The sequence below is a fragment of the Podarcis erhardii genome, assembly GCF_964252035.2.
Source record: "Podarcis erhardii genome assembly, chromosome: 2".
Lineage (NCBI taxonomy): Eukaryota > Metazoa > Chordata > Lepidosauria > Squamata > Lacertidae > Podarcis > Podarcis erhardii.
Window position 1 is genome coordinate 16,675,331 of NC_138498.1, and position 17,044 is coordinate 16,692,374.

A 17,044-nucleotide genomic window follows, 5' to 3' on the forward strand; every position below is an offset into this window, starting at 1 on the left:
CGGGACGCGAGGCGGGGCCGCAGCGCGGCGGAGTTTATAATGCCTCTCCGACGGGGCAGCAGCGAGTGGGAGCGAGCCAGCGAGCGCGCAGCCTGCTGACAGTCCGCCGCGATGGGAGGCAAGAAAGTTTGCATCGTGGGCTCCGGCAACTGGTGCGTGGGCGGAGGGGGCGCGCGTGGGGGGGGAGGCAGCGCTGCTACAGCTGCGGGGGAGGCGCTGCAAGTTAGGACACTCGCGGCTCAGGTTAGGACACTCGCGTTAGGACACTCGCGGCTCAGGTTAGGACACTCGCGTTAGGACACTCGCGGCTCGCAAGCGCCGAGCCTCCTTTGCACGACGGCAGCGCGTCTCCGCTCGACCCTCTTGCATGCCAGCCCAGCCGAGCGGGGTCGTTTCTTTGCTTTTTTTCGGGGGACGGGGCTGAAAGCTGACTCCTGTTGCTCATTGTGATGTGTGGGGCTCTCGAATTCTGCCCCCCCCCCGCCGCCCCGTCCAGTGCCTGCCAGGACTGAAGGTGGTAGTGAGAGGGGTGGGGGCTATTGCTTTGCCCTGTTTAGGGAAGTTTTTAATATTTAAGGTTGTATTATTTTTAACACTTGATTGGAAGCCGCCCAGAGTGGCTGGGGAAACTCAGCCAAATGGGTGGGGTATATACAATAAATTATTATTATTATTATTATTATTATTATTATTATTATTATTATTATTAGTTTTTTTTAAGTATTATTAGTTTTTTTAAAAAACTAAGTCGCTTAAAGCGAGCGCTGCCCTCGATCCCTCAGCAACGTGAACCATAGGAGCCAACACCTGGGGGCCGAAGTCCCTTCAGGCCCCGCAATAAAATATTTGAGGGGACGCGCAACCCCCCCCCCCCCCCCGTTGATGAGCATTGCCATTCAAATAGTGTGCCGTCTTATGCGATCAATTATGTGGGTTGGGGCTTACCTGGTCCCCCCACCCCAATATTTTATTCAAGTTGGCACCCCCAACGTGGGGCTCACTGAGATGAAGAGTCTTCTGCTGTGCCGTCTGAGCTATCCTAAGTTCGTTGCGCCCTTAACCTTCGGGTTAATAAATGGCAGCGGTAGGAACAGGTGCCAGCCAGATTCGCTTTCCCTCTGGTGAGACTTTCTGCCATGTCGTGGTTTGCTTGCCAGGGGGGCAGAGGGAGAGGGAAGGAGCCCCCTAGTGCTCGAGGAGAGAGCGCCCCTCGCTTGAGTCTATTTCTGGAGCTTCTTGTTAGTATCACTCTCTCGAAAAGAAGCTCTGTGCGCTGCGAGGCAATGCCTTCGTGGCTCTGCTTGTCCTGCAGCTGCTCTTATTATTATTATTATTACAGTACTACCATCCAGGATATGCCAGAGACTAGTCCCGGAACTGGCTTTCAGTGCTAAAGCTTGACTGTGCAACATAGGAATACTTGCATGTATCTTTTGGAGCATGTGCAGAGTGCGTATTTGGACATGCGCTGGAGGGTTACTACGGAGTGACCTCAGTGCATTTCCTCGACACATTAGGAGCAAGGTGGGAAAGCTTCAAGAGGTGGAACTCTATAAGCCATGAGCAAGTCTCTCCATGGGCACCTCTGTTTGCATATGTAGGGGTTTTAGTTATAATAAGCAATCTTGTTTAAATTCTTCTCTCTCCTAAGCTCAAGTGAAAGCCTATAATGCTAATGTGAGAGATTTGTACCTGTTTGTGCATTTGGAGATCATAGAATCATAGAGTTGGAAGAAACCACAAGGGCCATCGAGTCCAACCCCCTGCCAAGCAGGAAACACCATCAGAGCACTCCTGACATATGGGTGTCAAGCCTCTGCTTAAAGACCTCCAAAGAAGGAGACTCCACCACACTCCTTGGCAGCAAATTCCACTGTCGAACAGCTCTCACTGTCAGGAAGTTCTTCCTAATGTTTAGGTGGAATCTTCTTTCTTGTAGTTTGAAACCATTGCTCCGTGTCCGCTTATCTGGAGCAGCAGAAAACAACCTTTCTCCCTCCTCTATGTGACATCCTTTTATATATTTGAATATTATCATATCACCCCTTAACCTCCTCTTCTCCAGGCTAAACATGTCCAGCTCCCTTAGCCGTTCCTTATAAGGCATCGTTTCCAGGCCTTTGACCATTTTGGTTGCCCTCCTCTGGACATGTTCCAGTTTGTCAGTGTCCTTCTTGAACTGTGGTGCCCAGAACTGGACACAGTACTCCAGGTGAGGTCTGACCAGAGCAGAATACAGTGGCACTATGACTTCCCTTGATCTAGATGCATGTTTGTAGGCCAGACTTCGCCAACACAGTGTTCTTCCTAGGTTTTGGACTACAAATCCCATCATCCACAGCTTGATGGCTATGGCTGATGGGATTTGTAGTCCAAAACATCTGAATGGTCCTAGGTTGGCGAAGGTTGGTCTAGACTCTTGGTTTCTTACTATTATAATTTAGCTGACTGGCGTCTTTAGATATATAAACGGCTACATTACATGAATGGTGTGATAGTATACTGAAGAATTGCACACCTCCTTGGAAAGAGGGGGAGGAACCAAGTTTCTCTAAAGAGGCCTTTAAGCCTGTATTGCACATAGATTCAGGAAAGTACTAGTTCACATAACACACACATAAGTTGCTGCAAGAGGGTGTGGTGATAGCCAGAAGCTCAAAGGGGGGCTAGAGAAATCCATGGGGGAGCTATCCATGCCTATTAGTCATTAGGCAATATACCAGAAACTGGTGTGTTTGAGCACTAAAGAGTTCTTGCATTCACGACAAATTTAAAACACTTAATTGATGCTACAAAAAAACCCCAGCATAAAATACGGTATAAAGCGTAAATAACAATAAAATAAAAAATCAATTTAGGGGATTCGACTTTATGGGGTTCTTCTATCTTAATACTTTGGAAAGCAAATGCATAAAAAGAGTGATGCTGGATCATACCAAAGGCCTGTCCAGTCCAGCTTTGTGCTTCGTACTGTAGCCAAACACATACAGGGGAGCCAAGAGACCTCACCCCACTTTCGTAATGACTTGAGCATTGCAAAGTTGTCTTTTGTGTGATGTCCTTTGGGGGCCAGGGTTGAAAACGTTATGGAAGATTTGGAGGGGCACAAAGTTTCGTGAACAACAGTGACTGAGGTGTGTGAGGCAGTTGGTGGCTGTAGCAGGGCCTTTCCTATAGCCTGGCAGTGCCATGTTAGAGAAGCCATAAGGAACTGGTTTGCAGGCGAAGCCTCTTTAGTAGTCGAGAGTGGATTTCATGCTCTTTATTCAGCTCATAGTGGTGAGGAAGAATGAAAGTTCCCCCAGAATGTCTGCTTTATATACATTATTTACACAATGGGCCCCACGTGATTGGCTAATTCCGGGATTCACTTGTAGGCCAATCAGGTTGCGGATTCACTTCCACCTGGAGCTGGATTGGGTGGCTCCTGTGGACCAATCAGACTGCTGCATTCTGGACCCTATTGTTCTAGGACCAATCAGACTGCTGCATTCTGGACCCTATTGTTCTAGGACCAATCAGACTGCTGCATTCAGAATCCTATTGTTCTAGGACCAATCAGACTGCTGTATTCTGAATCCTATTGTTCTAGGACCAATCAGACTGGTGCCTTTTGGATCCTATTCAACTCAGTACATAACACTGATGGTTGCACTTGGCGGTGGGTTGCTACTGATGGGTCAGCCGCAGTGGGGTTGACCCAGGACATTATCCATTTGGGCCACACCATTTGGGTTCCTGCCCTGTGGAATGCCCTCCCATCAGATGTCAAGAAATAAAGAACTACAGCCGTATCTTGTTTCTTGAATGCCCTGGTACTCGTACGTTTTGGCTCCTGAACACCGCAAACCCGGAAGTAAGTATTCCAGTTTGCACACGTTTTTTGGAAGCCGAATATTCAACGTAGCTTCCGCTTGACTGCAAGAAGCTCCTGCAGCCAAGCAGAATCCGCATCTTGGTTTTTGAATGGTTTCGAGAGCTGAACTGACTCCCGGAATGGATTAAGTTCGAGAACCAAGGTATGACTGTCTCTGATTTTTAGAAGACATCTGAAGGCAACCCTGTTTAGGGAAGTTTTTAATGTTTGATGTTTTATCGTGTTTTTAATATTCTGTTGAGAGCTGTCCAGAGTGGCTGAGGAAACCCAGACAGATGGGTGGGGTATAAATAATAAATTGTTGTTGTTGTTGTTGTTGTTGTTGTTATTTATTACTTTATTTTATTATTTATTAGGGTTGTGATGAGGGTGAAGACACTCACTGGGTGATCAGTTGTAGGCTTGCTCTTGGGTGAGATGCTGGAAGGGGGGATGTATGCTAATACAGAATCCAAGTGCGCAGTGGAAAATTGGGGAGCTGTGGCAAGAGCATGAATGCAGTTCATGAATTCATACTAAGTGTGTTTGGTGGGTGATTTTGTTGATTCCTGCTGTTGGATGTACCATATTTGTCAGATCATTATTTTGTATTTATATGCTCTTTGCTGTTTTGGGAGCCTTTGGGCAGTGTCCAAATGAAATAACCTGCTAGAGAGATAGGACTTTGAACTTTGAAGGGTTGCATTCTTTCTCAGTCTTGCATACACTCTCTTTTGTTTCTTCTCTCCCCCTGCAGGGGTTCGGCTATTGCCAAGATTGTGGGCAGCAATGCAGCCAAGCTGGACAAGTTTGACACCACAGTCAACATGTGGGTGTTTGAGGAGGAAATTGGTGGCAAGAAACTCACAGAGATCATCAACACGCAGCACGAGAACGTCAAGTACTTGCCAGGCCACAAGCTGCCCCCCAATGTGGTGAGTTCAGAAGCCGGGGGGGGGGGGGGAGAGAAGGGAAGCAATGTGTGGGCAGCGTGGCAGTTGTATTCCAGGCTGGGGCCAGTGTGTTACTTGCCTCTCTGTGCTTGCAAGTCAGCTTAGAGTCTTTCAAAGGGTCAAAAACAGCCTCAAGGTAACAATAACAATAACTAACAATAATAAAATTTATTATTTATACCCCGCCCATCTGGCTGGATTTTCCCCAGCCACTCTGGGTGGCTTCCAACCGAATATTAAAAACAATACAGCATCAGACATTAAAAACTTCCCTAAACAGGGCCACCTTCAGTTTTAAAAGACACCCTCCCAGCAGATGTCAAGGCAATAAACAACTATTTAACTTTTAAAAAAGTAAAATAGTTGTTTATTTCTTTGACAACTGCTGGGAGGGCGTTCCACAGGGCAGGCGCCACTGCCGAGAAGGCCCTCTGTCTGGTTCCCTGTAACTTCACTTCTCACAGTGAGGGAACCACCAGAAGGCCCTCAGAGTTGGACTTCAGTGTCTGGGCTGAACAATGGGGGTGGAGACGCTCCTTCAGGTATACTGGACCGAGGCCGTTTAGGGATTTAAATTTTAAACACTTTGAATTGTGCTCAGAAACGTACTTGGGTGCCTGTTGCAGAAAATCCAAGAAGCATCAACCGTGGGGATCCAGAAATGTAAGAAACCGAACAAAGCACATTTTCCCAGCCTTTAATGGCATCTCAGTATTTGCCTTGAGTTGTGTTCAAACCCAAAATTTCAAGCACGTGCGCACCTAAGATTTCTGGGAACTGTAGTTTCCCCCCTCACATAGCTACACTTCTCAGAAACCTTAACAAATGACAGGATTTTTTGAGTAATTAAAGCAATGCAGTTTAAATGTAATGTGTGCCTGCATCTGTAAGCCCTGGCAGCAGAAAAGCTCCCCCCTTGATATTTGTCCTGAATTTGCATTTACGCATACAAATTAGCATATGCACATAAATATATGCCATAGACTTGTGCCAAGAAACGTGTACCTAACAATGTATGTCCCTGACTGTGACAATGGGAAGCATTTGTCAATCTGTTGCAGTACATGTATCTATTTTTTTTTTTTTTTATAATAATTTTTATTGATTTTACAACATAAAGAAAAAACAAAACAAACATAATGCGACTTCCCCAAACCTCCCCTTCACTGCATCCAAATTTCAAAATTTTTAGCAATTCTTCATCCCATTTTTATCTTTAATTCTCTTTAAAAAGAGTTTCTGCTTTATAAATTTCGATTTATAGCTGTAATTCTTAGTGTCCAATCCCCTGACATCTTAACATTCCGAAATTTTACAACAATTTTTAAGATAGATTTTAAATTTTTTCCAGTCCTCCTCCACTGTCTCTTTCTTCTGGTCACGGATTCTGCCGGTCATCTCTGCCAGTCCCATAAATTCAGTCACCTTGGTCTGCCATTCTTCCAGAGTAGGTAGTTCTTTAGTCTTCCAATACTTCGCCAAAAGGATTCTTGCTGCTGTTGTTGCGTACATAAAAAAGGTCCTATCTTTCTTTGGTACCAATTGGCCGACCATGCCCAAGAGAAAAGCCTCCGGTTTCTTTACAAATGTCCACTTAAGGATTTTCTTAATTTCATTATAGATCATTTCCCAGTAGGCCTTAATCTTTGGGCAGGTCCACCAAAGGTGATAAAAAGTTCCTTCACATTCATTACACTTCCAGCAATTGTTATTGGGCAAATGATATATCTTTGCAAGCTTGACTGGGGTCATGTACCACCTATAGATCATTTTCATTATGTTCTCTTTCAGGGCACTACATGCCGTAAATTTAATACCTGTGGTCCATAACTGCTCCCAGTCAGCAAACATAATATCATGACCAATATCTTGTGCCCACTTAATCATGGCTGATTTAACCGTTTCATCTTGTGTGTTCCATTTTAGCAGCAGATTATACATTCTAGACAAATTCTTAGTATTGGGTTCTAGCAATTCTGTTTCTAACTTTGACCTCTCCTTCTGAAATCCTAGTTTTCTGTCCTGCTTAAAAGTTTCATTAATCTGGTAATAATGTAACCAGTCTCGGACTTTAGGTTTCAATTTCTCGAAACTCTGTAGTTTCAGCTTTTCACCATCATATTCTACAATTTCACAATATTTTGGCCAGTCTGTATCCATGTTCAATCTTTTTACCGCCTTAGCTTCCATTGGTGACAGCCACCTGGGGGTTTTACTTTCAAGCAAATCTTTATATCGATTCCATACATTATACAATGCTTTCCTAATAATATGATTTTTAAAATTTCTATGTACCTTTACCTTGTCATACCATAAATATGCATGCCAACCAAAACTATTATCATAACCTTCCAGGTCCAGAATGTCTGTATTCTCAAGAAGTAGCCATGGTTTCAGCCAGCAAAAAGCTGCTGCTTCATAATAAAGTTTTAAGTCCGGCAGGGCAAAGCCCCCTCTATCCTTTGCATCAGTCAAAATCTTGAATTTAATTCTGGGTTTTTTGCCCTGCCAGACAAATTTAGATATATCTTTCTGCCACTTCTTGAAACAGTCCATCTTATCTAAAATTTGCAATGTCTGGAACAGAAACAACAATCTCGGCAATACATTCATCTTAATTACAGCAATTCGGCCTAACAAGGAAAGTCTCAATCTTGACCATATATCGAAATCTTTCTTCACTTCAGCCCAGCATTTCTCATAATTATCTTTAAATAGATTCACATTCTTAGATGTTAAGTTCACCCCCAGATATTTTACCTTTTTAGTAATTTCCAAACCCGTTTCTCTTTGAAAACTATCTTTTTCCCCCACCGTGAGATTTTTTTCCAACACCTTTGTCTTGTGTTTATTCAATTTAAAACCTGCTACCTGACCAAATATTTCAATAAGTTCCAAAACTCTTTTTGTACTAGTTTCTGGCTGTTGTAGTGTCAAAACTAGGTCATCTGCAAATGCTCTTAGCTTATAATGTTTAGTTCCGACCTGTATACCTTTAACCAGCTGGTCTCTTCTAATCATGTTAAGGAAAACCTCCAGTACCGATATAAACAATAGAGGGGAAATTGGGCATCCCTGTCGTGTCCCTTTCTCTATTGGAATTTCATCCATAACCATACCATTTACAATAAGTTTGGCCTTTTGCTCAGAATAAATTGCACTTATACCATTTTCAAAGTTCTTGCCTACCCCCATTCCTTGGAGATTCCTCTTCATAAAGCTCCAACAAATATTGTCAAAGGCTTTCTCTGCATCGACAAAAATCAAAACAGCTTTTCTATTTATGTCAGTTTCCAAAAGTTCTAGAATATCTATAATATTCCTCACATTGTCTGACAAATGCCTGCCTGGTAGAAAGCCTGTTTGGTCCCTGTGAATCTCCTCTAACAGCACTTTTTTGAATCTTTTTGCTAAAATATCTGCAAAAATTTTATAATCCACGTTCAAAAGTGATATAGGGCGGTAATTCTTGACTTGATGTTTCTCAGTTTCTGTCTTTGGTATAAGTGAGATGAATGCTTCCTTCCACGATTCGGGAGCCTTTTTCCCCTCCAAAATTTGATTGCAAACTTCTTTCAATGGTTGTATTAACCAATCCTTCAATACTTTATAATATCTCGCAGTTAATCCATCTGGTCCTGGTGATTTCCCCAGCTTCATATCCTGGATGGCACTCTCTATTTCTTGATCTGTAATTTTCTCGTTTAAACTCCTTCTGTTGTTTTCAGAGATTTTTGATAGTCCGTATTTTCCAATAAATTCTTCTATCTCCTGTTCATTTTTTGGCCCTTGTTTGTATAATTTCTTAAAGAAACTTTGAAAACAATTACTTATCTCATTTGGTTTATTAATAGACTTCCCATCTACTTCGAGTGATGTCACTGTATTCAATTTTTGTCTCTTTTTCAGTTGCCAAGCCAGTAGCTTCCCACATTTATCTGCAGATTCAAAAGTCTTTTGTCTCATTTGTTTAATTTTCCATTCTATTTCCTGGTTCGTCAATTCCATATATTGTGTTTGATAGAATTTTATTTCTCTTAATATCTCCTGGGATTTAGGCTTAGATCTCAATTTCTTCTCCCCTTCTTTTATTAGATTCCAAATTTTCTCTTTCTTCTCATTCTGCTTTTTCCTCTTTATTGAATTCTGTTTTATTAGGAAGCCACGCATCACGGCTTTACTTGCGTCCCAAATGATTCTTTTTTCTGTGTCTGATCTCAAATTGATCTCGAAGTAGTCTTTAAGTGTTTCTTGGGCCTTTTTGCAAATTTCCCCATCTCCAAAGAGAGTGTCATTCATTCTCCATCTAAAGGTTCCAGCTGTTGTCAGTTTCATTTCCATCTTGACAGCATTATGGTCAGAGCAGGTCTTTGGGCAGATTTCTGTTTTTTTAACCTTTGATGCCAGATTACTAGAAATCCATATTTGATCAATTCTAGTCCATGTCATTTTTGCTTCAGAGAAGAAAGTCCCCTCCCTTTCCAGAGGGTTCCTAGTTCTCCAAATATCGATCAGATCCATAGTGTCAGTCAGGTCAAAAAAAGTCTTTGGTAGTCTTCCGTCATTAGATATTGTTTGTCTTTGGGCCTTATCCATGTTTGTAGAGACGACTCCATTCATGTCACCCATCATTATAATTTTAAAGTCCAAAAAGTCCATTAAAGTCTCATGCAACTTCTTGAAGAATTCAGCCTTCCCCTCATTTGGTGCATAAACTCCAACAATCAATATTTTTTCTCCATAAATTTGGATTTCCACTGCCAGGTATCTTCCTTGGTCATCCTTAAAGATCAATTTTGGTTCAAATTTTTCCTTGACATAAATCACAACTCCTCTTTTCTTGACTCTATCTGATGATATAAATTCTTGTCCTAATCTCTTGTTTGTTAAAAGTTTTCTATGTATCCTGGCAATGTGAGTTTCTTGTAAACAGATTACGTCTAGATGTTCCTTCTTTAATAAATGAAATACTTGGCCCCTTTTTCGAGGGTGGTTCAAGCCATTGCAGTTCCAGCTGAAGAGTTGCAGAGACATTTTGGTTACTGGGTAGACCTTCCACCGACTGCACCAAGTTGTTGTTCCTCCTCGGTCGGTGCTCGGTTCAGTCCAAATGATAGATTTGAGATGTCCGGTACTTCCTCCTCGCTGACAGTTCCTTTCTGAAGATCCTCTTGATTTCTTTCCAAAAAGAACTCTTTATCCTGGTTTGTTTTTATTTTAATTTTCTTCCCTTTGTAGCTAAAGGACAGCCCTTGTGGAAATTCCCACCTAAATGGGATGTTATTCTTCTTAAGTAGATCAACTAGTTCTTTAAATTGAGATCTAACCTCCAAAAAGTATTTAGGAATATCCTTGAAGATTTGAATCTGAGAATTTTTAATGACCAAGGCCTTCTGGAAATGTAGGTTCAATATTTTGTCTCTTTGTTCCTTTGATCCTAAGGTAATTAAACAATCTCTTGGCTTCTTCCCTTGCTTCCTGCCAATCCGAAAGGCTGAAGTTATCATAAATTCATCTTCCTCTCCATCTAGCTCATCATTCCAGAAGTCTTGAAATTTGTCTGTAAGGAATTCCCCGAGCTTGTCCTCTTCCTCTTCTGGAACCAGTCTTAATTTCAGATTCTTACTTTTCCTTTCCAGTTCTAGTAGGGCTAATGCTGAATCATGTTCATGTACTTTTTTTACAATAGGCGCAAACTTTCCTTTGGTTTCTTCGGCAGTGGACCTAGCACTCTCAGCTATTCTCCTTGTTTCCGTAGATTCTTGAACCAAACGGTTTATAGAATCTGTGTTAGATGAAATTGTTGTTGTATTCAGGTCTAGTCTTGTTGTCAACTCCGTCAATTTCTTTGAGTTCTCTGTAGACTGTTTAGTGAGTTCTGCAGATTGCTTGGTAAGTACTTCTAGTGACTGATTTATTTTAAGCAGGGCCTGTGTCATTGACTCCATTGATGCTGCTGTTATTTTTTCTTGTGCAGCTGCTGCTCCTGATAAGGAGCCTCTTTTTTGAGCTTGTTTTTGAGCCTGCTTTGTTTTACTTCTTGTTGAAATCTCTTCTGGCGGGTTGCTCATAACTCAAGGTCATTCACACAGGAAAGTTGCAAGTGGAAAATCCCACTGGATACTCCGTAATGTAACTAAAGCCCTCTAGAGGAGGAAATTGTAACCGTCCAAAGGCACCCAGAACAAAGAAACAGAAAGTCCAAAGGCAAAAGTCCCATTAAAAGTCTTTAGTTTGTAGCACTTTACTGTTAAAATTGTAATCCACCAAAGTCCCAAGTATGTTTCAAAATAAGTCTTATTTTGTAGCCGCTGTCCTTTGACAGCTCACTTGACAGTTCCTTTTTTCAGGCGATCGCTGCTCCGGCAGCCTGGCCAGAAGTATCAGCAGCAGAGGTTTTTTATTCCTTATCCCTTTCTTTTGCAGGTTAAATTAATTCTGTTTCCTCCCCCCCTTCTCCTGCACAACAGGGGGGAGACCCTTTCGATGTCTGGTTTAATAAGAGTTAAAAGGAAAGTCCATTTAAACACAGCTTAGTCTTTTCATTGCTCCGTTAATCATGCAGTTCCGGGAGGCTGACTTCCTTAATTTTGCCTTCCCGTTTTCAGCCAAATCTTCTAAATTTTTTAAGTCCCGTCTTACTTTTGCAGTCTTACTCACGGGTATTGTTGTTGCCAATCGTTGATTTCAGAAAGGAATCGGCGCTCTCCGTTAATGGCGACGCGGCTTCACTCCGTAAGCTGGGTAGCGATCCTCAGCACCGCGCTCACCCCGATGCCGCTCCGGAGCCTTTAAAAAGGCTCTTTCACGATGCCGGGGGGGCGCAAAGGTGCCCACCGAATCTCCTTGCTCACAGGCTTCAGCGCCTGTGATTTTAGGGGTCCCCCGCTTGCCGTAGCGGGTAAGACCCGAACTTACGGAGCAGTCCTGCCTCGGAGCTTGAGGCTAGGACCGCCATCAAACGCTGGCGCCGACCGGAAGTCCTGCAGTACATGTATCTAGACTAGAAGATAAATTATGGGATTCCCAATAGCTGAAGTTGGTCTCTTGTTGGGGGAGTGGAGTGGACTTAAGCTAAACTAACTCCCATCGGTTTCAAGAGGAGAGGAAAGCAAGTGTTCAAATATATCCGCTTTTAGAATTTGTGAGGACTTGAGACGCGCTTAAGATTTGGCTGGAACACGCTGAATGTTGAGAATCTCGCTTATTCCCTCCCACATAATTCTGAACAAAGGACTCTTTTGTCGGAGCATTTCATGCTTTCTGACTTCTTGAAAACTTGCACCAACTTCATCACCTGAAAATGTACAGTGCGGGATACACATTGAAAGGTTATAGGGGGACGGGGCAAGGAAGAATCACATGTTAAATGTGGCCCAGAAATAATAATGGCAGAAGCAGTTGGTTTTAAAAGGGGCAACTTTCTGAAGTAACTGTTGGAGAAGCAAAACAAAATAAAAAAATTCCTTCCAGTAGCACCTTAAAGACCAACTAAGTTAGTTCTTGGTATGAGCTTTCGTGTGCATGCACCAAGAACTAACTTAGTTGGTCTTTAAGGTGCTACTGGAAGGAATTTTTTTATTTTGTTTTGACTATGGCAGACCAACACGGCTACCTATCTGTGTTGGAGAAGCAGTTTGTCTGCTAATAGGCTGGCCAGTTTTTAACCTCCCTCTTGAGGATGAACAAGATGCAAATTAGGCTTCTTCCTATTGGAGGGGAGCTTGAGCAGGAGTAAGCATTCAAACAGGGGACACAGATGGCGCTGTGGTCTAAACCACAGAACCTAGGGCTTGCCGATCAGAAGGTCGGCGGTTCGAATCCCTGTGATGGGGTGAGCTCCCGTTGTTTGGTCCCAGCTCCTGCCCACCTAGCAGTTCAAAAGCACGTCAAGTGCAAGTAGATAAACAGGGACCACTCCGGCGGGAAGGTAAACGGTGTTTCGATGCACTGCTCTGGTTTGCCAGAAGCGGCTTAGTCATGCTGGCCACATGACCCGGAAGCTGTACGCCGGCTCCCTCGGCCAATAAAGCGAGATGAGCGCCGCAACCCCAGAGTCGTCCGCGACTAGAGCTAATGGTCAGGGGTACCTTTACCTTTACCTAAGCATTCAAACATGAAATCCACAGTCAGCAGTGTGACTGGTCACTGTTTGGGAAGGACCTGTGTCTTTTGAGCTATCTCCAATTTTCCCTTTTGGTCTCCCTGTGCTAGCCAAAGCCAAATTCCCAATTGAATGAGACTCCATTCCTGTTTCATCAGCTTTCTACTGGGATACTTTAGCATATGTGTTGTGTGCTTAACATAGTTACACGTGCCAAACCCTAGCCAGTGGTAGGAGGAAAATGCCGTTGCTTTTAGGAAGTCAAACCCGCTGCCGTACTCTGCATGTAATTCAAATAACAAATAGTTCCCGATTCTGACTGTGGGACTGATGTGTGTATTCGTTGATTCCAAATGTGCTGTTTCAGGGAAATGCATCTATAGGTATGCAATAGCTTCTGGAGAAGTTCTTAGCAAACAAACAAGGTGGCCAATAAAGGTACATCTCAGGGAGTTGCTTCTCCCATATATCTCACCCCCCAGTAAAGTTAGATCTTCTGATGGAATCCTGCTGCTCCAAAACCATCTCATGTGCAGGGCCTTTTCAGTCGTGGTTCCAAAGTAGATCTGAGAGATCTACACAGCCTCCTCTCTGCTGCCATTTTTCTGCATGAGTTTTTATTTCTGATTGCCTTTGCTAACCATTGATTAAGTTCTGTTGACCAGCTACCACTGCTTTAGTTCATACCACTTTATTTTAGCTACTGTTTTGTTGTTTATATGGTTTTATTTTGTGTGTGTATCCTCCTGCTATTTTTGTGACCTTTGATTTTAATTTTGCTGTAAAAGCAAATCGTATAACCTTTTTGGGTGAGCTATGGTATACAGATTACTATCAACTGACAATGGATTATTTGTGTCAAGCCTGTAAGGGTCTTCAAGGCCCATTTAGCAGATTTCCCTGGGCCTCCTTCCTCCTGTCAGACCCAGAGGAGCACAGCAGGGGTTGGCTTGCGCCTCTTCCAGGAGAATGAAGATCAAGGAACAAGTTGCCTTGGCAACAAAAGTAATAAATAACCTTCTCTCTGCCTGCTAACATTTCCCAGTGCTAACAGAGTGTCAAAAAGCCCACTCAATAAAAACACATGCTGGGAGATGGCAGAGAGATTAGATGTTACACTAGGCAAGTCTTGTTCATTGAGCACAGGGTTCAAATGCCTTTTATGTTGTTTTTTAATAATATCTTCCCCATGCCCCCCTCCCTCTCCAATACTTAGCTGGTGGTGCTGTGGTCTAAACCACTGAGCCTCTTGGGCTTGCCGATCAGAAGGGCGGCAATTCGAATCCCCGCAATGGATGAGCTCCTATTGCTCTGTCCCATCTCCTGCCAACCTAGCAGTTCGAAAGCACACCAGTGCAAGTAGATAAATAGGTACCGCTGCAGAGGGAAGGTAAAAGGCGTTTTTGTGCGCTCTGGCTTTTGTCACGGAGTCCCATTGTGCCAGAAACGGTTTAGTCATGCTGGCCACATGACCCAGAAAGCTGTCTCTGGACAAACGCCAGCTCCCTCAGCTTGAAAAGCTAGATGAGCACCACAACTAGTCACCTTTGACTGGACTTAACCGTCCAGCGGTCCTTTAGTGTACACACACACGTATCTCTGCTTAAATCAGGTGTGAGGAGCTTTAGGTGCTCCAGATGTTGCTGAACTTCATCTCCCACCAGCCCCAGCAGTTGCCAATCTTCTTTGGTTAGGACCTTGCTCGTTTTTCATTTTGGGGCTAACAAAACACGGGCCACAATTGTTGCATACATAAATAACATTTCCTGACACCTGAGGATTTCAGTCTGAATTATCCTCAAAGAGAAAGGACTCTGGTTTCTCAGCCAAAGATGGTCCCAACCAAAGAAGATTGGCAATTTAAGTTGACAGAATATGCACAACCTCCAGACTTAACATATACAATAAGAGAACAAGAAGAACATTTAGAGAAGATTGGAAAATGTTTGTTGAATGTATGGAAAATAATTGTGTCCACTGAAAACGCTGGCAGCATTAAGATAAAATCAACAGTGTGAATAAGTTGAGGCAATAATGGAATACTTAATGGTATAGTTTTTGTAAACTATGCAGGGATTTATGATATGGAACCATGGAAAGAGAAGTCACTGATATCTTAAGGATGTAAAATGAGTATTTTAGATTGTAAAACAGAAAATTTTAATATATATATATAGAGAGAGAGAGGACTCTGGGTTTTTTGGGAAAGTAATTTATGCAAACATTCAACTTTCTTCAAAGGCATTTGGTTACCCTAGTGTAGAATTTCCTAGGATTTGTTGAGCATGTTTCTTATAAGAGCTGCAAACCTTTCTTCCACCACCATCACCCTTCCTTGCTCTCACTGATCCTGCTCCCTTGAGCTGCCTAGACTTGTTGTTGATGCCATTCTTTTCTCCAACTCGCCCCCAACTGCTGCAGGTGGCAGTGCCAGATGTGGTGAAGGCTTCAGCTGATGCAGACATCCTTATCTTTGTAGTGCCGCATCAATTTATTGGGAAGCTCTGTGACCAACTGAAAGGCCATATCAAGAAGGACGCGATTGGGGTCTCGCTCATCAAGGTGTGAGTTGGAACTAAGGGTTGGGCTGCTCGGAGCAGCTGGCTTGAGATGCAACCATCCTAGGAACTAACTGGGGCGGGTTGCATGAGTTTGCTTAGATGAGCTGAGAGGCAATTGGGTGCGTGTGTTGTGTGAGAAGGATAAACACACACAGAACGGCTCACGAAAAGCCTGTGGGAGAGTGGGGAACACCCGCATGGGACACAATTCCCTATGGTTAATCAATGACTGTGATTTATTGAGAGAGCATATAACAGATTATAGCATTGCAGCAAGCTTAGTCTTCCCTGTTGAGGCTCCTGGAAGTATTCTTTGACTCTTGTGGTATCTTCAAAGTTCAGGCAAATACTAAGTTCTTGGACTGAGCACTTCTTATTTAATACTCACATGCCGAAAGGAGGGATCAGCAGCCCTTGAGCCAATTTTACTGCTCCCAACACCCAAAATTACTGTAGAAGTTGTAGGCATATAGTATGCTACCTTTTCCCCAGACTGGGACGCAAGGCAGCTTATATAGATAAAATTTTTTGTTTAGTTGTCTTAGTTGTGTTTGTCTCTCTGTGACCCCATGAACCAGAGCATGCCTTGGAAACTCTCACTTCTCAAACCTGCTCCTTTTTTATGTCCAGATAGTTTTCTTGACAAAATACTGGAGTGGTTTGCCAGTTTGTTCTCCAGGTGGATCACATTTAGTCTAAACTCTTGGCTATGAACTGCCCGTCTTGGGTGGCCCTGCACGGCATAGCTCATAGCTTCTCTGAGTTATTCAAGCCCCTTCGCCACGACAAGGCAGTGATCCATGAAGGGGATAGATAAAATAGAAACAGCCAAAAAACATAGGAAAAAACCTATCGTTAGAAAGCAATTAAACACACATATACACAAAAGATATACGATTTTAATTACAATAAAAACATCACAGCACCAAGAGTTTGGATTTGATATTCCGCTTTATCACTACCCTAAGGAGTCTCAAAGTGGTTAACAATCTCCTTTCCCTTCCTCCCCCACAACAAACACTCTGTGAGGTGAGTGAGGCTGAGAGACTTCAGAGAAGTGTGACTAGCCCAAGGTCACCCAGCAGCTGCACGTGGAGGAGCGGAGATGCGAACCCGGTTCACCAGAATACAGTGGTGCCCCGCAAGACGAAATTAATTCGTTCCGCAATTTTTGTCGCCTAGCGAATTTTTCGTCTTGCGAAGCACGAAATCCCATAGGAATGCATTGAAAATCAATTAATGCGTTCCTATGGTCAAAAAAAGTCCAAACAAAGCCAAATTTGGTACAACAACAGTTTATTAACTGCTCTTTAAAGTCACACATACTGTAAAGAGCAGTTCAAAAATTGAAGGGAAAATAAATTAACTTTATAAACATGACAGAAAAACATTTAAAAATCAACAAAGTGTACAGTACATTTTCTAAGACTCTGGGGGACCACTCGAAGAAGGCTCCTCTTCCACTCTTTGCTTCTTGGTCAAGAACCTGTCCATAGTCTGCTGCTTTATCCGCCTTTTCAGCAGCTCCCTGAAAGACAACATGACCCTCGTATCATAAAAGTTCCCAGCG

At 43.1% G+C, this 17,044-nt stretch overlaps 1 protein-coding gene and 1 long non-coding RNA gene across 2 annotated transcripts in view; both read left to right on the forward strand.

The window, feature by feature from the left end:
• The window catches only part of GPD1 (glycerol-3-phosphate dehydrogenase 1), a 27,251-nt gene continuing 10,207 nt past the window's right edge, over positions 1–17,044 (forward strand). Inside the window, exons 1-3 of the mRNA XM_081849887.1 lie at positions 1–152; positions 4,614–4,791; positions 15,335–15,475. Of these exons, the coding sequence (XP_081706013.1) occupies positions 112–152; positions 4,614–4,791; positions 15,335–15,475 (360 nt within the window). The 5' untranslated portion in view covers positions 1–111. The remainder of the gene's footprint in view (positions 153–4,613; positions 4,792–15,334; positions 15,476–17,044) is intronic.
• On the forward strand, positions 188–685 carry LOC309334823. Its single transcript, XR_014153286.1, has 2 exons — positions 188–243; positions 279–685. It is a non-coding gene; the product is annotated as an uncharacterized lncRNA (long non-coding RNA).